Consider the following 27,330-nt stretch of genomic DNA (forward strand, 5'->3'; position numbering starts at 1 on the left):
CTTGAGACTAGGTAGGAAAAAAAAGGGAACAGAAGACTTTTTGATGGCTTTTGGCCAATGCTGAGGATGTAGTATTGAACGAGGAGTGAGACTTTCAGCATGCCGTCTGACTGACTAACTCTGGGTTACCAACTGTCAGAAATCCAGATGAGCTGGATTTGGATGCGAAGCCCCCGGCAGACGTTTATGGTGTCCTTATGGCGGGGTGGGTACTTGCCTGTAAGTTTTCCCCGGCAAGGGCTTTGGCTTCGGCCTTGGCCTCAGCTCTGGAATCGAGTAGCTGCACTCGGGAGAGGTTCTGAGGTTAGTCGGATGTGAGAAGGAGGAAAAGTGCGGTACAAGATGGCACAAACACACACAAAGAACAGGGAGAACAAATCAAGATTGGAAAGAGGAGGGTTCAGTGAAGAGAAAAGACATAAAATGTTAGTATGAACGGAGATTGTCAAGGATGTCAAAAGGAGGGCAGGACAGAGAGCAATATTCAAACATTACAAAACAGAAGGAAGGATCGAAGAGGAGACATTTCAAAGGAAGGTGAAGTCAATGAGAAAAAGAGAGAGAGAACACCACACCGCAACTATTAAAACATGTTAGCTGACAAATTGGTTAATGACAAGAGCATCAGTACAACGGAAAATCACTCGGATTCACTCCAAGAGCATTTAGTTGAAGACAGCAGTAAGGCATTGTATTAGCAACAGGGATCGGAACAATTATGGCTCAACAGGAAGGGTACCCACACCCAAACAAACGGTATTTGTTTCGGAAGAAAAACAACTTCTGTTGACAAACAAGAAGGATTTGGGTTTGCCTGTACAGCAAGTCGGCATGGGTTGATCTAGGTCAACGACCGTCATCATTGATCCAGATCAGCAACTTGCCAAGTTGGCAACTTGAAATGCACTGATCCATGTCAATGACCCTCATCGTTGATCCAGATCAGCAACTATTAAGTTGGCAACCTGGCATGCGTTGATCCAAGTCAACCTGAACCCTGTCAATGATCAGGATCAGCAACATGCTAAGTTGGCATTGCCAAATCAACCTCATGTGTTTGGGTATTAAGAAAATCTGTGAAAGAGAATTACTATGGGTGGGATTCACAATAACGGAGAACCACCAAGCACTTGTGATAAATGAGGCCACTTTTCAACTTCCCCGTCAACATCTTGCATGCATAATCCTGCAAGAAGCCATAACCCTTGTGTTTTATATGATAAATCACTCAGAATCTTCTTGTGTTGGGTATATTAAGGGTTTCTTGTCCTTCAGTGTTTGAAAGATCAGTTCTTATAACATAAAAACAGCCCAGTCCTGAAGCGAAAGAAATACCACACACAGGAATAGACCATTACCTACTACGCAAAGCAATGCTTGGTGGCTCACTGTTCTGTAAACAACTCCTACAGTCCAAATATTGAGACATAAATATATTTTACACACTGACCATCTTTCAAGGGAAAAGTGCAGTTTTTTGTCTCTACGGTTGAACAAAAAATGAAGAGAAACCTCCCACCAATTTTGACTTCTCTAGATGATGCTTACCTTTTTGTTACTGTTCTTCATGCTGAGCGACGGTTTGAGCTTGACAGGTTCTGCTGTTTCCGGCGTGCTGACCGGCGTGTCCTTCTCCACTGGGGCTGGAGTCGCTGGCTTAGTAGTAGCATCCCCAGATGCCTTGGCGGTTTCCCCTGCGACGCTCTCCAAGTCCGCCGTCGACCCGATCTTGTTGGTGCCTGGTGGGGACTTGAGCTCTGGGTGGGCATCCACAGGTTGTGGACCTAGAAAAAAGGCAAAAGAGCCCCCACCGTGAGTGATGCGTAACCACCGACTGACTTAACTCCAGCAAGTTATCAAATGCTATGCGTCTGGTAAAGGGCCAATGCATCTCAGAATTCTTCTCCAAAGACAATGATGTCTAAATACAACCAACCCTCTTCTGTACCTTTTTACCAACAGATACATCCAAGGTGTATGGACAGAGATACAAAAACTCAACATGCAAGGCACAAGCAACATGCAGACAGAGAAACAAACGGTCACAATGAATGCAGGATGAGATGGACACTACCGCTGTTGCGTGACGGGTGATTGCTAGAAAGCAATTCTACAAAGCAAAAGGTTTCAAATTTTGTTTTGACACTATACCACTTCTCCGAACGATAATCGTTCTGACAGCTGCGATAAAACTTTCAAATACTGTGAATATTTTCATTTGTCAGGCCAAAACTGGAGGCAATTATGCCTTTGAGTTGAGACCAAACCAGACGTCAGAAAGGTAAAGCATAATTTGTCTGGGACAAAACTTATCTTTGTGTATTTAATGTAAAGGAAAAATTTTCCCAAAGCTTGTGTGCATGATAGAAAGATCAACTTTCTGGCTGCCAGATATAAAAACCTCTTCACAATGTCTAGACTGCTCACGCTACAGTAAATTACAACACAGGTACAGATAGACTTGACTCCTGTCCCACAGTTCACTGTGTCTCATGCGCACCTGCTATGGAAGAGTTTCAATCATTCTCTGAAGTGCTACGTTGTGGTACTCGTCTACAGACTAAGAATGTACTCTCACACAGGAAACGGTGATTGCTTACTTGATGAAGCGAGTGACGTTGGAAATGAGTGCAGGTGATGAGAGTGCGTGGGTGTGTGCATGTGTATGTCCGCATGGACGTATAAACTGAACGAGTGACCACAGAAACATGCACACAAGTGACAGCAGTGATAGAAAGTGATAGAAGAGCCGAGGTTGGAATGTCGGCGATTAATGATGCTCCTGTCTCCTCTGATGGGGTAAAGTTAGGTGCTCAAGGGTTCGCTAGGGAATCTACATGTCCACTTTCTAAACTAGTCAAGCTCAGGTCTCTTCGATGGCCCGCAACCCCTTTATTAGGCAAGGGATTATGTCAAATTTGTCCTAACCCAAGATTTATACCATTACACAACCTGACATACTGATTAAAGTCAATGATTTTCGTCTCATTTTCTGACAGAAGTACCAATTCACTGTACAAAAAAATGCCTGTAGATGACTCATGTGTCTCTTTAATACTCGAGCAAGTTTAAAGGTTCATCAATGGAAATTGAAGCTGGTTCCACATACTGTAGCTTCTGCAGATTGGCAGAATGAAATAGACTGAGAAATTTAAGACCAAAGTTGGGGAGCTGACAGAGGCAATCAGGATGGAATATAGATTACAAATGCAAAATCAGGACAGTGAAAAAAATTCATGAATGTAAAAAGTGGTACAGCGAAAACAAATAATAAAGGCACTGCATACTTGGTTACAGAAAAATTCCAAAGTCAACTGGATGTAGCTATGCCCATTTTAATGTGTCAAAAAGCATGATAAATGCGGTTAAAAAAAACCACTCCTTAAACAGTTGCAAGTAGTATCTTATCAACGACTTAAACGGTCAGAAGCTGTAAGGCAAACCAGTTTTCCTAGAAATATACATGTAGATACCAATTATGACTTTTGAGTTGTATTGTGATCAAGACATTCAACTTCAGGCCAATTTCTGACAGCATCAAGCCGTAAACCTCACCAGGCAGCTGAGACGGTTTGGGGAATTTTTCATAGACCTGGTGAGCTGGAACAACAATAATGTAACATGGTGCCCTGATCTGGTTCCCACTTAAGTGCACATTATATGCCGATACAATTATTATTATTAGAGATTCTAAGCACAGAATTATGTCAAGCACAGATGATATCTGCTCATCAAAGAAAGGATAAATAAAAAGGACATGTTTATGACCGTGACAGTAATGCTCTGGGATGTACCTCGCTGGACAACATCAGTTAATCTCTATCATGAATGCAAGAGGGGATTACCTATCATGTGAGCACCCAAGCATGGCAAAATGGATCATGTTGTATGAGGAAACCATAATGACAGCAAGAATGATGTTGATTTTCTGGAAAAGCAGTGGAGTGGAAGAAGAGTGATCCAAATTATATCCACTGGGAGGCTACACAATGAATATAAATGTGTTTGCCTTCATCTGACATTCATCACTGTCGGATACATAATGAATGAAAAGAGAGCTTCATGAAGGTGCAGAGCATTCAATGTGTAGAAGTGGTATACCACAAACTCTTCTGGATTTGGGGGAAACAAGATGATATTAACGAGCTAACAACGTCAAAAGGTTCACATACAACTACGATCCTGGCCAAATCTCCTTGGCCCCCACTCCCACACCTGGGCTCCCTCTCAATGTTGGGTCTCAATGCGCAGTCTGCACTCCAGCTGGAGATGACAGCATTGACCGGGGGGAGTCAGTGACCGGGGGGGGGGAGGGAGTCAGGGACCTGGAGACGGTAGGACTATCAACACGTGTCCCAACAATATTTTGTCCAGGATTGTAGGTTACAAGCCCCCAACCCATTTTTGGTAAACAAGAAGTAACAAGTGTCTTGAATTTTACATCTCTCATTCATGTGTCGTGCAAACACTGACATTTCTGGGAATGCCGCGCCCCAGCTGAAGTTCCCAACCTTGACCCACACCGTTTGCAGAGAATCCAAGGACAGACCTTCAACAGCCAGCCAGCAAAGATAAGCTCAGACAAATAAATCACTTGCATAGACAGGTTTTTTTGCTGGTAAAGCTCGACAGCACCATCAATTGACAAGACTGATTGTAAGTTGAGCGGAAACTCTAGTTGGCAATCAATCCCCCCAAAAAAGCCAACTGACTTTGAATGGTAAAACCATATGGTGATGGTGCAGGCCATGGATAGTCTGATTCTTAATAAGTTACCAAAGGAAAAATGAAATAGATAAATCGCACTGGTGTAAAATAATCTATAATCCCGCTGGGCAGTGTTTGTTTCAAGTCGGAACAAAACTGGGTTGTGACCCAGTTGTTTGAATGAGGCAAGCCTTGGAATCTGGATGCCTGAGAAGCATATGATGCACTATCCTATCCGCATTTGTGGAACGCAGAATAACATATAAAAACAGCACAGAGCCTGTCAACATTGAAGCCTCGTGGCAGCACGGTATGAGGAAGACAGATGCACATTATTCCAAGTTCCACAAATGCAAGTGGGATAAGAAAAATCTATCCTCCAGGAAACTTGATGCATACATGCTATTTTAAAATTATGGTGGGCTGCACAGCTTTGAATCCCTTTGTGAAAGGAACACATTACTTACTCTTAAAATAGCGCATGAACACATGCAGTGTGAGGTGGCCCCTTGGTCCATGGCTCTATGCTTAACTGTAGCAAGGTCTGTTGCTATGGATTGATCGATCAGGATCATGAACTCGCATTTTCAGAAAGACAAATGCAAATTTCTGGAATCGTGTGTGAAATGAATGGAAAGAGGGAACTTTCAGGATGATAAGCGAAGCAGACCTGTAATAAATACATGTCCTCTTCAAACATTAGGCTCCACCCCTTAGTTCCATCCATCCACATTGAAAACATGAGTCATGTCAGATGAAGATTTGTGTACACACAGCAGCCCATGTTACGTAAAGGCAAGGTGTGAATCACGGAAGAGCAAAAATGGCCCTCAATAACTCTGAAAGTACATGGATAGAAAGTGCCTAATAAATGCTATCATGAAAAAGCTCACAATGGCTTGGACCTTGCCACGGTATGACCCTCAAGTGCGGTCATGTGATCCAAAACGCAGCAGTGCTGGCCCTGTATCAAAACTAATGGCAAGGGAAAGCTGCACGACACAAAGCAGTGAAAAGTTAGTGGCTGTAGCTGGAGACAACAACTTATAGAAGCCGGTGCCTAGTGGCTGTATCCATTTCCCATAGATGCATGTTATTTTTAGCCACAGCCAGTTGATTTGGACTGATGTCAGTAAGACTCCTGATATTTAAAAAGCTTGTGAGGCTCTAGCAGGGAGGCTCCAGAACATCCCTCATGTTAATCTGACTAATGTCACATTTATATTGATCATACTTTGAAGAGAAAAAAAAAACAGCACACCGGTCGATTGGTACCATCAACTACAGTTCCTGATATTTCATGGTACCCTGACTAGAGAGCAAAGAAACCCCACATGAATTGCTTCCGATCGCCAAATGCCAGATAACCACGGAAATGCTCACACTTCAGGGAAATGAGATTAAAGATCGGAATATAGCATGACTTGGTTGCTGAGAGTAAAAAAATGTACCATGGAACTGGTTTTGTCATGGGGTTGGGAGTGGAATACAGGGAGAATCTTCAAGAGTACATTTACAACTGAAATACATGTATACAGTCCCTGACTTAAGCTTGTGTCTCGATCGGGTACCTTAAAACAGTAAACAGCAGTCAACACTGCAGGTCACAAGAAATACTCAGAAGCATTCTGTTTTTGTACAGGCACAAGATCTAATTCACCACTGCTTCAAAACCTTGACACAAGTCCTTTTTCGTCGCCAAAGCATGTTGCTTCAGAGTTGACATCCCCCCACATGACCCCCTATCCCTTTCTCCACCCCCTAAATGCACCTGCAGTGACCATTGCCACTTGTGGCTGTTTGAAGGGAGGAAGTTGCTCGAAATCCTGAGATACAGTTGTGCTCAAAAGTATTCATACCCTTTGGAAAATAATATACTTTTCTAAATTCTTCATTTGTAAAAGCTTTTATGTTGGTACTTCCACTATATCTTTTGTCTATCTGTAGCAATACACAAACCCACACGTGTGTTGGCTAAACTTCATTTGCATAATAATAGATACGGCCCGGGTTTCGTTTTTGCTCCTGTTCAAAAATATTCACCCCCCCAGGTTTACATAGTCCATTGTCTTTTCTTAATAGTCAATAGTGTAGCCTTTGTTCTTGATGACTACCTCAAGACGGTTCCTATAGGTGTCCACAAGCTTTCTGTATGTCTCCTGTGAGATGTTGGTCCACTCTTCCATGGCCAAAGCCTCCAGCTGGGTCAGGTTGGATGGTCTCCTGGTCATCACTCCAGTCTTCGGCTCCCTCCACAGATTTAGCCTATAGGTCAGGACTTTGGCTTGGCCATTCCAGTACATGGATACCACTGTCCTTGAACCACTGCTTTACTACTTTGGTGGTGTGCTTGTCTGTTGCTTCTCTGTCAGTGGCACCGGGAACCTCATTAAGATACAGGGCATCGTGATAAAGGAGGATCATTTCATGATCCTGGATGACAAAGTGAAAGCGTCTGCTGAGAAATTCCAGTTTGGACCTGATTGGACGTACCAGCAGGACAATGACTCCAAGCACACCACCAAGGTAGTAAAGCAGTGGTTCAGTGGTATCCATGTACTGGAATGGCCAAGCCAAAGTCCTGACCTATGGGCTAAATCTGTAAAGGGAGCCGAAGACCGGAATGATGGCCAGACATGCAGAAAGCTTGTGGACACTTATAGGAACTGTCTTGAGGTAGTCATCAAGATCAAAGGCTACACTATTGACTATTAAGAAAAGACAATGGACTATGTAAACCTGGGGCATGAATATTTTTGAACAGGAGCAAGAAAGAAACCCGGGCCATATCTATTATTATGCAAATGAAGTTTAGCCAATATTCATGTGGGTTTGTGTATTGCAACAAATAGACAAAAGACACAGTGGAAGTACCAACATAAAAGCTTTCAAAAAAGAAGAATTTAGAGAAGTATATTATTTTCCAAAGGGTATGAATACCTTTGAGCACAACTGTAGGTGCTTAGTAATTGACATGTTGAAATTTTAGCTTTATAAATACTATACATTTAAGGAAACTGCATAATATTGGATCAATTGTAACTGATTCAAAAGTTGCTGCGTCCTGTTTTGAAACCCACTACAAATTAAGACCCAGGTTGTACAAATGTCTTAAATGTCCTTTTGACCAATGGTGTGATAACAGCTTGCCAAAAATGCTTGTGCGCTTCAGGTGTTAGGAACATGTGGGAAATGTCTCCCACAATTCTGGAGCCTTCCAAAAGAAAGTGAGTCACTTCACACGTCTTCTGGAAATGACTGCCTTTCACCATTTTCTCCACAATGACAGGATGCCAGATGGAATAACTTAACAAGGAATTTAGCACCATCACCGTCTTTAAACCAAGTGTGAATTGTAACAATACTGGGCCAGCTATACTTCAGATGGCTGGGCATCTACTCTTCCTTCAATAGTATGGTTCAAAAGCAGCATGTGTTAATCGCCACTCGTGATTGATAAGAAAAAAAAAACCAGAGTGAGAGAGATTTGAGAGAGAGGCGAGAGAAGTGATGGGTGGCTGGGTGTGGGGGTGTGGGGTGTGGGGTGAGGTTTGGGGGTGGGGGTGGGGGACCCAGCACCACATGGCTGTTGAATCCAAGTCATAAAATGAACAGAAATGAAATGGTAGCTGGAAAGTGTAAAGAGCACCCGAGAAATTGAATTTGCCCACCTGTCTTTTCTTTGTCTTCTGCGGTCTCTGGAAAAATTATGTACAAAAAAATAGGGTCAAATAAGGCAAACTGAGAAATATAGACTGTAGAAGTGGGAAAATAACACATGTACTTGTATATTGAAAGGGAAACAGTCGTATGTTATGCTGAAAATGACAAATATATGAACAAAATCTCCTTGACCTTGAATCAGAGTCGAAGGAAATTACAAATGGAGCCTTGAAAATGAAACATGTTTGATAAAGAACTTGCTTTTTTTTTTAAAATTAGATAGTGATTAAAAAGAAAGTCACAATGCAAAAGGTAACAATGAAAAGGTTTTCCTTGTCTTTAGATTTCAGAAGAATTCTGAAATGCCAAAACACATGCTGGAACAATCATGCCAACCCTTGTCCCCAATGAAACATGCCAAGAACGTTTAGATTTATGGTTTTTCATTGCCATGGAGTGGCATGTAGGTAAATACTTTAGATTGGGTGAATCTTCAATTTCCAACAAAACCTAAAAACAAATACTAAGAATTTTTACATGAGGGCAGGCAAAGATATGAGAATGTTGACTTCATCGTGAATGCAATCATCATGAAATGACCAGTACCTATACAGAGAACCAGCATCATTATTTACAGAGTATGGGACATATTTTGGCATGTGTCAAAATCTCAGACAGATCAAGAGAGCTATTATCCTTTGCAAATTTGTTCTTCATTAAACTCAAAAATTCTTTGACAAAGTCTCCTTTCAAAGTTAGCCAAAAACTGGAAATTTAGTGAAATGAGTTGAAAATATGAGTATCACTGCTTTAGTTGCTGTTGAGCATGGTTAAAATGATCAGTGCTTCTCAAAAATTTGCATATATTACCAAACCTTGTTTGTTCACATTTTTAACACACAACAGTGGTATACCCAGAGGGCATGGGGGACGATTTGTTTCAAGTGAAAACTAAAGAATTTCACAATACATTACAGGTAAAAATATACACCTCCCTTTTTTAGGTTTTCAAGGCGGCCCAATTTTCAGACCTTCTTTTCAGATGAACTCCCCAGTTTGCCCTCCAGGACCCTAGACCTAGTTTCACCACTGCATGGATAGTCAGTTGCCATGGAAACCTGCCGAGAAGCATTACTTGTGCGCATTCAGACATAAAGAACTGCGAAAAAGCCAGCACACATTAGGTCCCCAGTTCAGCAAAGTTCAGCTACAGTAACGGTGCACATTAGCATCATCAAAGCAGGTTGCTGTTCACTTTGGGCTGGTGAGACCTGAAGCTCTGCATGTGCCACGGAACAATCTTGCTTTGAAAGGAAGGGATAAGATGATGGTTCTCGGAAGACCTACAGCGTAAACACTTGACATTTTTATAAGTAAATGTATGCCACGGTCATCCTTAGGAGACTAGGAGTTAAGGCCAATAGAGCTCTTCACACCTTTAAGATTCTTATCTTGAGGAAAAACTTCTTTCTCATAAAGTACTGACGGTATATGCACTTCCTCCTCCGAGAACCATCATCTTTAATATTACTTTGTCAAGCGACATCTTTCACTGTGCAACTGTAAACCTTTCACACTGATGAGATTTCAACCCACCACAATATTCTGAGGCCACCCTGTGGATGCATTTGTTACTTTGGCCTAATCAGACCCCAAGTTCAGAAATGACAGATGGACTTTGCAAACTACAGTACAAATTAAAATGCAGAAGGATAATATCAGAATATAAAATAAATCAAAGTTCTCAATATTTGTCCCTGCCGACCAAAACCTTAGCAAATGTCAGTCGGTTCAACAAAATTTGATTTCCATGAATATGTAATTGCAGTGAGGAAGGTACCCATGTCACAATCTGGCCAATCACATATCAGCAAATATCCAGCTAGAAAATTTAAATGTAAACAGCTTTTCATGAATATGCATGACCGTGAACTGTTACTGCTGTGACTTAATAATTCAAGGGATGATAGATAACACATAAGACATTAGTTTAATTTTAAAAAAAGAAAGTAGGCAGGACATGTGGAAAATTACAAGAAGAAACAAACACCGTTTCGGTTTTTACAAATGTTTAAGTGCAGTCTTTCAAATCTACCAACCATACCTCAAAATGGGAACTCTTTCACCATGGGTTAAAGGAAGACAAGAAAGAAAACGAATGACTAAAAACCAAAAAGAAAAGCAAACTCAAAAAAAAAAAGTACAAATCATAGGGGTTTACCTTCCGATGGCGTTTCCTCTGAGTTTTCTGAACATGCAAGTAACAAAAGATTCCCACAAGTTTGGGTCAACAATCTTGATTGGTGTATTTTGCGTTTAGAAGCAAGGTGTGGAAAAATGAAGGCAATGGGGGAATTGGGATGACAAATCACCCTGGTTCATCAGGCTGCCAAAACTTACATGTAGCTGGGAGTATGTTAAGCGACTTTCCTCCCAAACTGTGCATCAAAAGAGCTGATATAATGAGCAATCAATGGCAAGTGCAATTGTGTTTCCTAAAACTCTGTTTCAAAAAATCTGTGAAGACACAGAAGACTTTTATGTTGTTGGAAAGTACAGATCGTTGAATAGGGCAACTTGAATTGGATAATCAAGACCATTGGAGAATTACGGAGTCCTCTTGAAAGTTGTTACCTTCACTGGCAAGAACTTTGACACTGTCGCCAAACAAAATCCACTTTGTTATATGAATGTTAACACGACAAACACGAAGCGCAGATTGCAGAAAGGGATTTTGGGGGACACTGAAATTGGTGGATTATATTCTTAAGATAAGTGAACATTAGCGATATATTAATATAGTATGAAATCGAGATGTTAGATGTCTGGCAATGAGTATTTGGTTTTAAGCAGATTCATGTGAGGCTACCTGACAAAGAATTTATCTTTGACTAAAAAAAAACAAATACATTAGTATCCATTCAGATTTTTCTGATGTATTTCCAACAACAGAAATGTGGAGATGGCAAATCTCCACATTTCTGAAATATTGGTAGCTACCAGTTATAAAGAGTGGTTTGTCACATTTTATTTTTTTAAGTTCATTTAAATTTTAATGGGCTGGATAAGAAGCTGAGAAGGAAAACAGAAGACTTTTCATGAAAGGCAGCATCTGAATCAATTATCAGCAGATGATGTCTTGGTTTTGGCACACAACAAGTGCGGTTCTAGACACACAATTTGTGGAGTTTGAGGACAACTTCTTCAAAATGTCACTCGTATAAATAATCTCAAGAAAACTATTTCTCACAAAATGATTTTCAAGCAAAGTACAATTTTTTCCCTATTCATTCAGTTGTTTTTTAGGGGGTGCTTTTTCAGTTTTTCCTTTGGTCTGGTAACCGCACCTGACACATGTGATACTGAGTGATCATGAGAAGTGGTGTTAGTGGCCTATCCAAACCCAATCTTTGTCACACACACCCACCTTCATTATTATTATCATCACCTTTCTTGCCTAGAAAATGCCAAAATACAGACATTATTAGGAAATTCTACCATTTTGACATTTTGCTTAAAAAGTCTTTACTAATAAAGAAATACTGGTGATTCAGAAGAATAAACCAGGAAAAAACTACTCATCAAAATACAACAAAACAGTCAAACTTGAATCAAATCAAAATTTGAAACACAACCCACAGAACAAAACTAAAATAATAAATTCAAATAAAAGAAATGTGAAAAACGAAACCAAATGCAAAACCAAAAATGCACAAACTCAAAAAACCATCTTCCACTATAACTCTTAGAAAAAAAGATAGTGACAGTCACACCGAGGCAATTCTGAAAAATGGCAAGTTGTACAGCAGCTTAGAAACCGATGACCAAGAAACAAACATTACGATGTTTAAAACCTTGTTTCTGTTTGCGAATGCCCACTGCCGTGTTTTCTACTTGCTTACTAAAGCCACTGTGTATCAACCTTGCTCCCAATGGCATGACCTTTGACTCTTTCCCACAAGTTGACAACATCAAAATAAAAATGAAGGGTAGGGTGGAAACCCACAAACCCACTGTTAAAGGTGCGTACCTTTGAACCTGTGTGAGGCTAATTCTAGTCTTGGTTCAAGGCTGGCCTCATTTGAAAGTTTTGTTCATGCCTCCATCCCCCTGCACTGGCCACACAGTCTTTGTAGGTGCTACCAACATTATCCACTTATGCAAGGGCACAGAAATCTTAACGTTAACTTTAATGGACGCAACATCTCCTTGCAAACTGTGTGCAAACGACTGCCTGTACAGAGAATGTTAATTACGAGAACATGCCTGATTCAAAGCCAAAGGACGTTCATGCTCATTTTTAAGCAGCATTAAAACTGTGCGACACGACCTGTTTTGGTCACAGAAACCCAGTGTATACAATGTATAAATGTCACGTTTAGTTAACAGTTCAGATGTTTATACGTGCACGGGTCACTGGCTTTCTCAGCATCCCACAGCTTTACTTCAAGCTGGTGCACCTCGGAGGGGGATGGATGAACAAACCCAACAACAAGAGGCTTGCGATGAATATTTGGGTTTCAATGCGGAACTCAATCAGACGCTGGTTGTGGAGGTTACACTGTGTGCTGTCTCCTTGGCCAGCATGCCCTGCTCCACTAAAACCACACTCACTTTGCTATTGGGGTGCCCTAGATGCTGTGCTCTAGATAAATATTGCTGAGAGCCCAATGATTGCAACTCATGGCTGACGTGCTCTGCATGCACTCCTTCATTACCAACACATAGAATTTCACTGCACCTACTCAACTTCTTTTTATTGTATCACGACTCATTGGTGAGAGATGCCAAAATACATGATGGGATCTGTTACCATGGGAACAAAGTTGTTGTTTTTTGTGTTTGGTGCTCGTCTAAACTAAGCCCAGAGAAACATGTAGGCAGACTAGGTCCCAGGTACATTGCCTTTCACCTGGTAATGACAAGAATGGTGCAAAGTGGGGGGAGGGAGGGGTGGAGAAAGATAGAGGGGGAAAGAGATACAAATCAGGGGGAAAAGGGAGAAGACAGAGGGACTTGGACATTTGCCAATATTTACGCACCTTCCTCGTTATCCTGTGTGTCTAAACAAATCAGTGAATAAAAAAAACAGTGATCCAGAGTAGTGAATACCAGATCTTCGGGACTGAGAAGTGTCTGAACCAACTCTACATGGCTGATACAGACCATGGCATAATCTGGGGTCAATTAACAGTTTATAGAAATTGTTCAAAAAAATGAATTTTTGATTTTACTACAAATGACTGAGACCAGGTGGGTTTGTAGTTCAACTTAGGAGGACTGTGGGAAAAGTATGAGATCTTTTTTTATTTTTTTCTTTAATTTTGGTTGTTTTTATTTTCTGAACAAGGAAATAGCTTGGTTGCCAGCGAGTAAATATCTGATGATAATGTATAGCTCCAAGCTGAAAATTCTCTTTAATTTGACGTTTAAATAGGTCTTAAGACAAAACCGAGTGAATAACATTTAATGATGCAGTATGGAAGACCAACAAGCTGCAACCATTGAAAAATCCAACTTCACTAATAAAACAGTACCAATATCTTCCATAGGTAAGGAATAGAAATAGGGAAAAATAGTAAAATAAAAAGGCAAGGATGCATTTTGAACTTTGACATGTTCTAGAACATTTTCAACCGTATTCACAGCTAAGATGCTCTGTAAATGAAATGGATTAAAAGTTAGTACACAACGCCTTCCAAGACAGGATACCGTGACAAGTGTAATTAGATTATTTTGTCTGAAGAGAAATACTTTTTAACCACCGGGCCCAAGAGTAAATGTTGAAAATGAGTATATGAGGCAACACAAATGTTAAGGGGAGTGGGATGATGAAGGAGAATGAGTTTGAAGATTCAAAAAGATTAGGAAAAGAGTGAACTTGTCCAAGATAGAAGGAGAGCTTTCATTATGGGGCTGGGGCTCAACTGACATTGTCTGAATGAGGACAGGACACAGAATAAGAGTGATATGGGCCATTTCTGGAAATGTTTATAAGACTTTTAAAAACTTTCAATGTGAGGAGAAAAGGGGAGAGCAAAAATCTAGAAGCTGTTTTCTGAAGTTGGGCCTACTGGATAACATTGACCAGGTTGGACCCTACCTGCCAATGACATCCATGGGTTTCCTGCCTACTCGGACAATAAATTGAGCTTGTTGGGATGCATCTGAATATTATGGCTGCCAATGGAAATGGCACTTAGGTGTATGGAAAGCCACTGGCTAGTGGTTCCCACCACTTCCCTCAGAAATGGTGCTGATCTTAGCCACAGCTGATTTTGGACACAGCTTTGGTCAATGTGGCTACACCTAGTCAAAGCCTCGTGCCCTGGCCCCAGAAAAATATTCCTCACCGTGACCGTTTGCATTTAAAACCCAACTGCGGATATCAGGTGGTAGCACAAGAAGGTCGTTGTTAGGAATTACATGGAGGGCCAGAATAAATGTTCCATGGGCCCTGCTTTGCCTGTAGGTACCAGGCCTGTAGGTTGAGGCTAAGCTTTCCTGGGCAAAGCCAGGCCGAATTGGTACCTGTTAAAGCCTGTTGGCAGGGTGGGCTTCAGAACCACAAACTTTTCTTACAAATTTTGTAGAGATTTGTACGTGAAGCTAATCGTCATGTCAATAACGAGATTTCTGGTATCATTTGCAGGCAAAAATTGTTTCATATTGGAAACAGTTGCCTGTGTTAAAAATGAAATGCAACTAATGAATGATGGTATCCGCATACAGATGATTTAAACCACTTGATGTCACAGGACTCGTAAACATCCAACACTTTTCCTCACAGTCACAGAGGACATGTGTGACCATGTGGTTTTTTTTTTTTTAATTCCTAAGATGTTCTGTAGGCCTTGACTGTTTTGCAGGCCCTAGGTACAATGTCCTACTGTACCCACAGACCGATCCAGTAAGCCCCACCCGCTATGACACGGGCTTTTAACACTGGTCCTTCTCCATATGTACGTGCACAATTGTTGGACTTAAATCACAGCTTTGATTGGTCAGAACACAATGGGACGAGGCTGATGGATCAGTCTACTGGATAACCGGGCTCCAAGCCTCCAACACAGTTTCCTGAATTTTATGGTAATTGTAACTGCTGACAGTTAAAGTGGTAATTCTTTGACCGTGAGATTCCAGATGGGGCACAGAAGGAGGAGAAGATGAGTGGTGACAGTTACAGAAGAGAGAACATCGAGAAGCAGAACTAAAAACAGAAAAGATTCGGAGCACTGGGCTCCATCATATTCAGACACGAAGCAGCCGCAGGATGCACTGACTGTGACATGAAACGGCCGCCACGTACAAAAGCACCAATTTGAGCACAATGTACACAAGACAGGAGCCTTTTCTACCAGCTGTCAAACAGCACTTCGTTCGTTCTTAATTTCTGTCCTTTTCAGTTAGCTATAAAGCAGGCGTACAGCTGTACAAAGTACAAACAAGTATCACAGAAAATAATGACTACTTCCACTACAAGAGTTGCACATTTTTGACAATCTATCAAGGACTGAACACTAGCTTTAAGTTCTCACAAACCAGTTTCAAATTTTGTATCACTGCCTTGTTTTGTTAGCGTGTTTTCCTCTTTTGATAATTTTGTCACTTTCTTCATTTTTAACAGTGGTTTCTCTGAAACTTGTTTCAGAAGTCTCTCGGAATCACGTGAGTTAACAGTCTGCATCCGTTAGGAGCACATGATACCAACCATTGACAGATTACAGATATTCCAAAAAAAAAGAAAGGGAAAAAATTGCGGACGGGTAGAAAAGATCAACCCACTCAAAAGAGCTCCTGTGCGGAACCTGAACGCTTGACGACTTGCCTCCATGCATCTACAATGAAGTGAATGCTTTACAAGCCAAAACTAGTTCACCAGATGAGTAATACTAATGATGGCATATCAAGGGACATCAAAGGAAAAAAAACAAACATAATGCACAAAATGTTTGTTCTGTTTCAGTCTTGTTTTCTTTATCTTTTTTTGTGGGAGAGAAAAATATATATACACGTTCAGTACCGGATTGCTTGGATTGTCTGCGCGTGCGTTTGTTGGCTGCACTAGCAGATGGTGGTTGGACATCATCCTCCGAATCGCTGTCTATTGTAAGTGCATAAACAACAGTGGTTAAGATTTTATTCAAAAAAGGCAAAAAAAAAAAAATTGATTGATAATAAAATAAATAAAAAAATACGTAAAAAAAACACACAAAGGGACACCAGAAAAGAAAAGAACTCGGAAATAACAAACAGAAGAAAACAAAACCCAAAAAAAAGACAAATCGGACAGTTGGGCCTCAAGACGTTGCATAAAGAGAGTTGCATCATTAAAACCACAGGAGAAGCTTTCACTCTCTCCAAGAATATACCGACATGTATGCAAGTGATCAGGAAAGGATAAACAACGGCGATGTTTGTTAGACCAGCAATTCTACCCGGGTTAGCATCTGTACAAATGAAAGGATCGGAGGGAATGATACGAGGAAGGAAGCAGAAAGGCAGGGGAAGATGGAGCAATTGGTGTGTTATGACTTATGCAACAAATCAACAGTAAGCTACATGACATGATGATGAAAGTACAGTTACCAAACTAAAAATGGACAAAATCTTTATCTGTCTCCCCTGCAAACATCGAGTCAAACGTAAAGATCTTTAAGCAATCCATAAGTGAACACATGTACACCCCTGATAAATTCATGCTATGCCTGCTCTAGACTCAAAATTTCAAAGGTGTTTTTTCAACAAACCCCCTGCTTGAATGAATAAAAGCAGCACATTTGTGATGTTAAATTTAAAAACAAGTTCCTGTTTTTAATTTTTATTCCAATCAACCTGGGTTTTGACTGGTAACAAAATCATTACAAACTTGACGCTAAGTACATTTCAAAACCTTCTGGAAACAAGCACAGTATTGTTTGTAATGAGAGCTACTTAATAATAGAGAACTATGACTGACTTTCCAGCATTACCATGATGAGAATGAATAAATAATAACATCAGACATTTGTCAATATGACCAACAAAAAAATTCGTGCACTTTGCTGGTACCATCGATCCAAATGTTAAAAATAAAATGTGAGGATGGATCTTTGAAATACATGTAGTGCATTCTTAAACCTAGAAGATACAATATATTGTCTCTAAGTCAGAGGATTTGGAGGGGGGCTACACTCATGCATAAATACGGAAATACGGTTGTGCATTGGAAACTTTTCCAAATACTCTACACGAATAGTAACATTTAGGGAGGAAAATCATCAGTCTCAATACATGAAATATGCATGATGAATGGTGCCCCTTATCAGCCTTAGCGGCAGAATGGTTTAGCAACTTTTCAAAGAGCATCAAATGCATTTAGCTTTGTTTTTGGTTGCTCTCGCCCTTCTTTAAAAAAGTCTACTATCTTCTTTTAACACAAAATTTTGAGCTTTTTTTTACCTTCCAACTCCAAGAAATATTTCACTGCTGGCAATGGATATGGCACTATTTTACTCCTGGGATATACTGATCAGTAAATATCGAATACATACACAAACAACAGCAATGTGGAATATATTTCACTGCTGGCAATGGATATGGCACTATTTTACTCCTGGGATATACTGATCAGTAAATATCAAACACATACACAAACAACAGCAATGTGGAATATATTGCACTGCCTGACTGGTTTCTCTTGCCTCTTTTCCCTTAAAATTGTTACTCTGCTTAAACCTTGGAGCGGACGCAGAAAACATCCCACCCCTCTAAATCAAACATCAGCAGAGATGTGGATAAGGAATTTCCAAGACCTCGTAAAATCCTCATTTTTTAAATTAATCAGTAACTTGAATTTTCTGAGATGAAATAAATTCAATGGCGAGGATACAGGTAATTATCATGTAATGAAAAAAATAGAGAAATTCGGTGACCATGGTAACGCTGTCCCTGGTCATGAAGAGTGGCTCCTGCCAGTGGTAATCAGCCTTTGGATGATTGTTGTACAGAGCTACGGCTCTGTTGAAGGGCCCATTCAGAGCATACAGTGAAACCTCACTGAATTCGCCTATACTGATTCAACTTTAGGGTCTGGGCAAGTCCCTTGAGACGTCTGAAATAATCCAGGCTTCTCCACAGAATGTTTGCTTTGAATCTTCCACAACAAAGAGAAAATGCATGTCTGATGTCCACTGTTTGAGGATTCCAGTGAGGTCTAAGAAACAGGTCCCAACTACATCTCTGTTCCGTTGCAGTCCCAAAGTAATCACTTTTCACGAGCAGTACAAGGTCATAAATCGAGTAACCCTCTGTGACAGAAAAATCTCCGGCACCCTGACAGATAACCCAAATGTTTCAAAGATTCAGATTCCAAATTCTGCATTACGACTTTCAAATAAATTTCCATATCAAGGAAAAAAGTAAACTGGGCATACAAAAAAAATTAAATTAAACCCAAAAAATTTGAACAGAACAAAAACATAGGGTTACATAGACATGTTGCACGGTGCACACTGGTCACGGAACCAAACAACGAGCACATGCACGTAACTTCAAAACCATTTTTTTCTTCAATGAAGTAACAAAAAAACTGTGAACGATTTGGACACATTTAATTTTCCCCAAGACGCTACGTGTAAATGTAACTGAAACAAAACACTTTCCAGAGAATAATTCATTCATCAAAAAAATTCAACCTTGTGTCCTGAACAGAATAAAACAAAGTGTTAAGAAAATAGTAACACCAGATAAACACAAACAAGGACACCAACGAATGTGACACTAACTTTGTTTTTTTTTTTCACCAGGAATGGCATTTATACCATTTCAAAGTCTTGTGTGAATAGTTGAAGTTCTGTTGACATTTATTCAACTAATAGGTTGCCAGGGTAACCTACCTGATTCTGGTTCCTCGTCTTCTTCATCTTCTAAGTTCATGATGGTGCCCGGTTTTAGTCGGAGCTGCTCCAGTTGTCCTGCAGGTGCACATAAATACAAAGGCCATTCAGTTTAATGTAGATTTGCCTTGACCAGTGGCAGCATCACTCACAAATGCTGGAGCTTGAAAAGTAAGTTTCTCTTATACATAAACACGATAAAATTCCATCTTCAAGAATTTGAGGCCTGCTCTGTGGAAGCGATTCATAAGGCCAAAGTTTCGGTAATTTGGTACAAGTTTACTGAGAAAGAGCAAGCTTAGTTTTGTTTTAATGTCTCGCTCAGTTTGGCATCCTGGTGAAAATGGACAAAGGCGACTGTTTCTACTGATTTCCATGGTACAAGATTCTTTCAAGAGCCTACTGGTCAAAAGTGGCTCTGGTGACTGATGACTCATTTTCTTGGAACAGGTCACAAATTTAACTCACACAGATCAGCAAGAGAAGTGCTATTTGATACACAGGTGTTAGCTTTCCCAAACAATATCCTGCAAACAATGGTTTTCCCTGGTAACCTCTTCCTGGCGCACTGCAGTGTGAATCTTTCCAATTGGCGGCCAGCTGTGCCTGACAACTTGGCAGCCAAATTACAATGCTAACTATATAAGCAAAGACGGCCAGTCACTTCAATATTTTCCTCATCCCAGTACAGAAAAACTGATTTTGTTCAATTTGCATGATGCGAACAACTTTTATGCACCAACAGTGATTTCTAGTAAATGCATTCAACATCCAGCAAGTGTTTTCAAAAAGGGTACTGAAATTCACTTTCAGATGCCAACCTCACACAGGGCAAATCACAGTTTGTCATTTGCTAAAAGCAAGGCTGTAGTCGGGTCCCATCGGAAGCCCAATCAAAGAAATGAAAATGGAAAGCCTTCTTCACAGCATTTGACTTGGCTTGCAACTGGGCAACTTGTGATGATTCAAGGGGCCTTGTAGAGACCTGTGATGGATTCAAGTACAGCCCAACTCCAAGCAGGTTTGGGAACAAGGTTACATCCGAAATGCGCATTGATGACAACAGCTGGAACCATACTCTGTGGCGTACTACTAGTGCCAGTCCTTCAAAATGATGTCAGAGTGTGTTCCTCGATCATTCCCTCCTGGAAGTCACGAGTTTCACAGAATACTCACTCTTCTCAACTTCTGGTTTGAGTCTCTTGTTTTTGATGAGAATTTTCCTCTTGAGCTTGTTCGGTGAAGGAAGAGGGGTACCAGCCTCCAACTGGTCGAGGGAAAAAAAGGGAATTTTAAGCATAAGGCAAACAATACTTTTTCCAAATATCAGTGGAGTCTTTCTGTGAGAAGATAGGTGAAGTCTTGAGGTCGCAAATTTCTTTGTGCAGATTTGCAACAGGAGAGTCTGTTGAGGCGAACGTGAATTGGGTGCATATCACCTTGTGGTTAAGGTCTGTGCCTTGTGATGAGAACGTCAGTGGTTCATGTCCACCTTCCGGCCCTAAGTTGTGACCTCGGGCAAGTCACTCTGTCCCTACTTGCCTCTCTCTACCCGCGAGTGTAAAAAGGGTACCAGCATTAGCAGGGGGCGCAACCTGCAATGGATTGTCATACCAACCTGGGCGAATAGAAATATTCCTACCATTTTATGCAAAGTGGCTCAGAACAGATTTTTTTAAACTGCGTGAATAAGTACCTGGAACAGATTTACACTCATTTGGTATATATCTGAGCTACAAAAACCAGCCTCACTGGGAGGAAAAAAGGGGTTGAACACAGGAAAATCTGCGACACACAAGGACAGGAATCGATATGTGCTTTACAAAATAAGACCCGTGGTTTCATTGAGTGTAATTCCATAAAAATGGAGATACAATGGAAGAATCTTTTGAATAAAAGAAAAAGTGAATAACTAGAGACAAGTTTTACTCCAGTTGGCCAAACTTTCCTGTTGACCACAATACCGGTCAGTGGTCAATGCTATGGCCTTCATGTTTAGCTTTGGGTTCTACATTCCAAAGGAGCAGTCTTCAGTACCAAGGCTTATTAAAGGTGCAGGGGCTCCAGAGGCCAAATACAGTATGTAGACTTCAGTCCAAAGGCCTTCACATGAAGATTTAGGGATCTAAAAGCGAAGTAAGTGGCCTTAAGTCTCAGGACCTTTGAGTGTACGTTGGAGTTTTAAATGCCAAATGAGTGGCCTTCGGTCCCAACGCCATAACATGAAGGCATAAGGCTCTAAAAGCTAAATAAGTGGCCTTCAAATCTCAAGGACTTCATGCATAGGGTGCAGTGACATTCAAAGGCCAAATAAGTGGCCTTCAGTCTCAGGGGCTTCTTGCATAGGATGTGACATTTGAAAAGCCAAATGAGTGGCCTTCCACCTCAGGGCCTTCATGCCAAATGATCGGCCTTCAGTCTCAGGGGCTTCATGCATAGGATGTGACATTTGAAAGGCCAAATGAGTGGCCTTCAACCTCAGGGCCTTCATGCCAAATGAGTGGCCTTCAGTCTCAGGGGCTTCATGCCAAATGAGTGGCCTTCAGTCTCAGGGGCTTCATGCCAAATGAGTGGCCTTCAGTCTCAGGGGCTTCATGCCAAATGAGTGGCCTTCAGTCTCAGGGGCTTCATGCATAGGATGTGACATTTGAAAGGCCAAATGAGTGGCCTTCAACCTCAGGGCCTTCATGCCAAATGAGTGGCCTTCAGTCTCAGGGGCTTCATGCATTGGGTGTGACATTTGAAAGGCCAAATGAGTAGCCTTCAAGGCTACCGGCTTACCGGATGATCTGGGAGTGGCTCCTGCAGCAGGTATTCCCCGAGGTACTCCTCGCAGTACTTAGCCAGCTTGTACTGCTGGAACTTGGTGCAGTGGTTCTCAAAGGAGAGAATCACTGGAAATTCCGATGTCACAAAGGCCGTGTCACGAATGGCCATAATTACATCCTGTGGAGGTGGTGATTAAATAAGATGCAAGTGCAAATGCGAGTGTGCTTGGCGTTAAACTGAACAGGACTGAAGCGGGAAATATTGGAAATCCAGGAAATTGGATTTGCTTGGTGTTCAGTCTGTTATATTTTCAGATCTGACAGCCTTTAAAAACAGTAACATACTGTACGGTTCATGCACAAATCAGGAGGCTTCAAGTAAAATTCTCAGCCTGATGTATTGCTTGACTTAATCGATGGCCCAGGTTGGAAAAAAATGTTGGAGTTGATAAGTTTGAAGCTTATGAGGCAATTAATTAGCCAACACTTAGAATGACCCCAAAACTACTTTCAAAACTTTCTAAGTCGGGACTTAAGACAAGAAACGACTTGTTTGCACCACAGAGTAACCCTTAAAAACATTCTTTGGTGTGCACTTGAAAGAATAGTGATTGAAATTTTTAAGGTTTATTTCTTACGTTAACCGAATGCCATGAGATAGAACTATAACAAAAGCCCACGTTGACAGAGATATTAAAAGAAGTGGTTGCAGTACTTTCATTAGAGTCCCTTAGAATCCTCACAAATCTCTCGGCTGAATTGTGACCAATTGATTTTGCTTGAGCTTACTTTGAATTAAAGGGAAATGTGGTTCTAAATGCGATTTCAGATCGAACGGTTTGCGGTGAGTACCTTGAAATTGATGTCTGTGCACATGGCCAGGCCGTGCGTTATGATTGGTTCTTGGTCCTCGTTCCTTCCATCCCAACAGTCCAGCTCCACACACCTGAATCCAAATGCAAAAGATAGATACATCAAAGTGCAGTCCCTACACAACTTTTTTTTGGTCAGAAATATAACACAAAGAATAGCAATTTGAAAGATACATGTAGATCTCCAATCTTCTCAGATTGTAGAGAAGCGCAGCGCATAACTGTTGACCAGGTAACACGCGTAGGTTATATCTCTCCTTTTTACCATCCCCAGGAGAAGAGGATTTGATGATCTCATCTGTTGCTATGGTAAAATCTTGACCTGGAAGTCAAATCTCACAAGAATGGATACAATTTTTTGTATCTGATATTTGACTTAAGCAATATTCCCAATTTTTCTACACTCACGATATGTTGGTGGATTAATCTCAAAAGAAGACTTACTGCCACACTTCCAATCTGCCTACCCCTCCCCACCCCAACATCATTCTTTATCAACCTACCTGCAACCGGCCAGCAGCACTTGCCGATACATCTCAACCGAGGACTTGCCACCAAACTGCCTGCCAGTCAGGTACGTGTTGTGGGATGAATTGATGAAGTAATGGGACAGGGGCTGGTCCATGTCTTGGTACAGGGTTAGACGATCCAGGAACACAGGCGCATTCTCGTCGGACATAAGGTATCGGCACAAGCCGTCTACACTAAGTTGCTCTGATGACAAAAAAGGATGATCAATTACCTCAAACAACAATAATATTTTGATCTTTTCTACCCCAATGCTTATTTTAATCAATAATACACAGAAACAACTGGACAGAGTACACTTTGTAGACCAGACTTCAAGGCTGCATTTGAGTATGTTTCTCACGATAACATGAGTACACTCCTGAGCACACAAATGGCAGGAATACAATCCAGGGGTTAACAGGACTTCGCTTAATCAGACTGAGAACACAATCTTACATCACATGGTTATTTCAAGATGACAGAAAGGTCATCACTGACTGTTTTCTGTGATGTGATCCAAGGTCAATATATACGAGACACATGGAGATAAATATATCGTCTCGTCCGCTGACTTGATCACATTTGAACAGATTTTAGTTTTAATTTTCAAAACTAGTGACAACTTTGGCAATCACAGAAAATGGGCGAGCATTTGTATACATGTAGTTACATAATAAACACACGTAATCTTGAACACTTTAGCATGGTGCGTCTCCGTAATTAAGCAATTCCCAAAATCCATCAAACCCAGACGTCATTCAAACATTGGACGAGTGACTCAGGCAGTTTCAGTACTTTTCCCAAAAAATATGGCCAAATTGACTTCCTTGGCCTTATTCACCAGTTGGCCATCTTGAATTGAAAGTGAGGAAATCGCTGTAAAATTTGTGTGGACCAACATGATGCAATGGGGCGAATTGTAGAATATCGTCCTTGTGTATGGATGGGTAGTTAAAAGCTATGAATAAAAAGTCATGTCACCTTTATTGTCCAAGTGAAAAATATTTTCTCAAAGAAAGGCTGTATCTGCAATTATAACAAGTCAAGCTACATGTACTGTCCTTCTCAGAGTGTTCAATAAATAAAGTGGATTCAGGGAGCGAGATCCAAAATGGTCATCTTGTGAAGAAGGTCCATCCTAAGGTCCCAAACTACCTCTCTTGACAAACTCTGGGTCCTTCTCGTAGGTCTGGATGATCTTGAGGATGCGCTCGCGGTCATAAAATGGGAAGAGGATTTCGTTGAGCCGGGGGTCTCGCTGCTTGTCGTTGTGGAATTCGATGAGTTCGCTGACCGTCAGGCCCTCTTGGCTGCTTTTGCTTCTGTGAAGGGGTCCCAGAAGAATGTTTCTTTAAAGTTGGTTAAATTATGAAATGTTGAAATGTCACAACCCTTGTTGGGAGAAATCTATCTGCTGCAGGGGTCAGTATACTATTTGCAGTTAATGTCTTTTCCAACTAGTGAACAAAATTTGGAAGCAACTCGGGCAGAGCAAAATGCAAACAAGAGAACACAGTGCTCTAATCCGACTCAGAAGTGAGGTTACATGCCTGGAATTATTTATCATTCTTCCTGCCTAAGTCCCAAGCCATGTTACCACAAGAGAGATGAATTCCAAAGACAGATTTCCTGTGGATCTGCATAACATCAACTGAAATACTTGTGTTTGCATTCCTCTCATGCATTAAAAGAAGCAGTCCGTGTCAACAACGCTGCCATCAAATTAGCCTTCACTTTCTCCGCTCAAATCGGAAGCAAAAGCCAGCCTCTGATGTGACTGTTCACTTAATACCTGATACGTGCATCTCAGCTGCAAGACGCCATTTTCAGGAAAAATTTAGGTTAGTTTGTGAATGGGACACATAACCACAGATTTGCTTTCATGGTCACATCCAGGTTGGTTTGAAGAACACGTTTCTGGACAAAGTTGGTGGGTCTGGTTGGAGGTTGTGTTTGAAAATATGACCATGCAATTTCTTCTCCTTCAACGAGGAGACTGATGCCTATGCACCCGGGCCTCATCTAAGGACCCATCCACCCATCTTTTCGGACGGGCAAAACATGATTTTAAACGGACATTTTGCCAACCAGACGCTTAAAAGTGACAGACAGATTTCAGCTCAAATCATGACGAATGAGCTTTGTCACCCACGATTAAGCATTTCATTGTTTTTCTATTTCCTCCCTTTCATGACCATGGAAAGAACCTGTCAGTGGCATCAACAAGCCCTACTCCCTTAACTTTGGACCTACGCCCGTTGCAAGACAATCAGCGACGGAAAAAGCTGGTGAGACTAGAGGATGGCCACTTTAATATTGAAATCACAGATGAAATCCTTCTAAGCATGTACATGTAGTTTCAAGTGCATAATGCACGGAATAAACATGCCCAATTTTCATTGGAATGGGCACAACTGGACGTAAGCATCTGGAAATTAAAGCAACAATGATCAAAACTCATCTCACTATCTCCCCCTATGAGTGCTTACAAATGGAGCGCACTGCTCTATTAGCCACAGAATGATGCTATTTGTTGCAACAATCTCTGGAAAACTTACATCTGTTTGAAGAGATCTTCTATGTCTGTCCTGGGGCATATCTTGTGGTAGAGATCATAGAATTTGCTAAAAGGGAATGTCTGAGGATCTATCTCATCATTCTGGAAAACAAAAAAAATCACGCATAAAGTGAAAGTAGCTGTACTACTGGCCTGCGCAAAGATGACGTCACACTTTACATGTGCACTTTCCTGAAGCCAGTGGAGTGAAACAGGCCACTGAGCTCCACGGGAAAGCAGTGGAGCTCAGTGGCCTGTTAGCTCCGCTGGGTTCATGAAAGTGCACACGTAAAGTGTGACGTCATCGGTGCACAGGCCAGTTGATATTTCAGTTGTCTATTAACCTTCAACATTGATGAGTGATGACATTTTGCATGCCTGCCATTTTGCCACTCCCCATACTCTTTTAGGGTTAGTTAGGCAGTAAAATATCCACCGGAAGTGGAGTCACGTGACAGTACGTTGCGCCCTGCCTCTGCACTGAAGGGGCCACTTTTCAACCCCATGGTCGCAATCTTACAAGCGCTGTCCTAAACAAGATCATCTACATGTACTCTCCATGGTGGTTTATTGCAAACACGCAAAAATGCACTTGGAAACCCTGTTGAGGCGATTGAATCATTGTTCGCGCACAACAGTTCCACAACTTGCCCAGAAAAGACATTGGCCTATGCAAAGAGAACATCATTTGTGAGCCAGATGTTGGCATACATGTATAAAGACTGCTCTGAGCAACCAGTGGTACACCGTGCTGTAACTTATTCCTGTGGTAGCAGGATCCGGCTCATTCATAATTTCTTACTAGAAATGTCTTAATATCCTCAAAACAATCCAACAATATTCAAGAAAAATTAAAACATGAAAACTGTTAGAATTTAACTGATCTTAATACTTAATGTAATATAAAGTGCCTGGTTTTTTTTGGTGTTTGGTTTCGTATGTTTTGTTGTGTTTTGGTGAGGGGGGAGGGGCACTCAGGTCATCGAACTGCAACAACAATCACTTTTAAGAACTTGAAACAAAAGTTTCATGATGAAATTTTACCTGATTAATTGGTGCAACAAACTTGTTTTGAAGTCAGCCTAAAAAATACCTAAGATCATACTTTTGAGAAACAAATTACACCAAAAAAATCTGATCGGGCTTGTTGGGACTCCTTCCAAACCCCAGCCCTACAGCCCAACTCCACCCCCAACCCCACCCATCCTACCCTGATATCTAACCTTTCCTGAGGGGAGCCCAAGTTCCTCCAGAGACTTGAAGACGATCTTCTCCGTCTTGCCTGAGGCGAAGGTCCTGGTGAGGTTGCGCACCGGTATATTGCCACTCGGATTTACCTGAATGCAAATCTTCATCCAACTGTCAACAAACAAAAA

The 27,330-nt window shown here is 41.2% G+C and overlaps 1 protein-coding gene across 21 annotated transcripts in view; it reads right to left on the bottom strand.

The window, feature by feature from the left end:
* plcb4 (phospholipase C beta 4) overlaps positions 1-27,330 on the bottom strand; it is a 131,944-nt gene that overhangs the window by 21,506 nt on the left and 83,108 nt on the right. For 3 of the 21 annotated variants that reach the window (XR_015427495.1, XM_087144947.1, XM_087144937.1), the window contains exons 7-21: positions 27,178-27,313; positions 25,956-26,056; positions 24,553-24,719; positions 23,391-23,601; positions 22,868-22,961; positions 22,029-22,193; positions 20,424-20,514; positions 19,248-19,325; positions 16,394-16,474; positions 13,413-13,433; positions 11,798-11,827; positions 10,592-10,618; positions 8,379-8,405; positions 1,549-1,784; positions 218-298 (exon numbers count right to left, since the gene is read on the bottom strand). Coding sequence is in view for 20 of the 21 variants with exons in the window: in XM_087144947.1 (XP_087001073.1) it covers positions 218-298; positions 1,549-1,784; positions 8,379-8,405; positions 10,592-10,618; positions 11,798-11,827; positions 13,413-13,433; positions 16,394-16,474; positions 19,248-19,325; positions 20,424-20,514; positions 22,029-22,193; positions 22,868-22,961; positions 23,391-23,601; positions 24,553-24,719; positions 25,956-26,056; positions 27,178-27,313 (1,546 nt within the window). In the remaining variant the exon portion in view is untranslated. The remainder of the gene's footprint in view (positions 1-217; positions 299-1,548; positions 1,785-8,378; positions 8,406-10,591; positions 10,619-11,797; positions 11,828-13,412; positions 13,434-16,393; positions 16,475-19,247; positions 19,326-20,423; positions 20,515-22,028; positions 22,194-22,867; positions 22,962-23,390; positions 23,602-24,552; positions 24,720-25,955; positions 26,057-27,177; positions 27,314-27,330) is intronic. The other 18 variants (XM_087144942.1, XM_087144960.1, XM_087144957.1 and 15 more) reach the window with 18 other exon arrangements.

The sequence above is a fragment of the Acanthaster planci genome, linkage group LG01 (assembly GCF_054643075.1).
Source record: "Acanthaster planci isolate LZ-2023a linkage group LG01, COTS_SCS, whole genome shotgun sequence".
Classification (NCBI taxonomy): domain Eukaryota; kingdom Metazoa; phylum Echinodermata; class Asteroidea; order Valvatida; family Acanthasteridae; genus Acanthaster; species Acanthaster planci.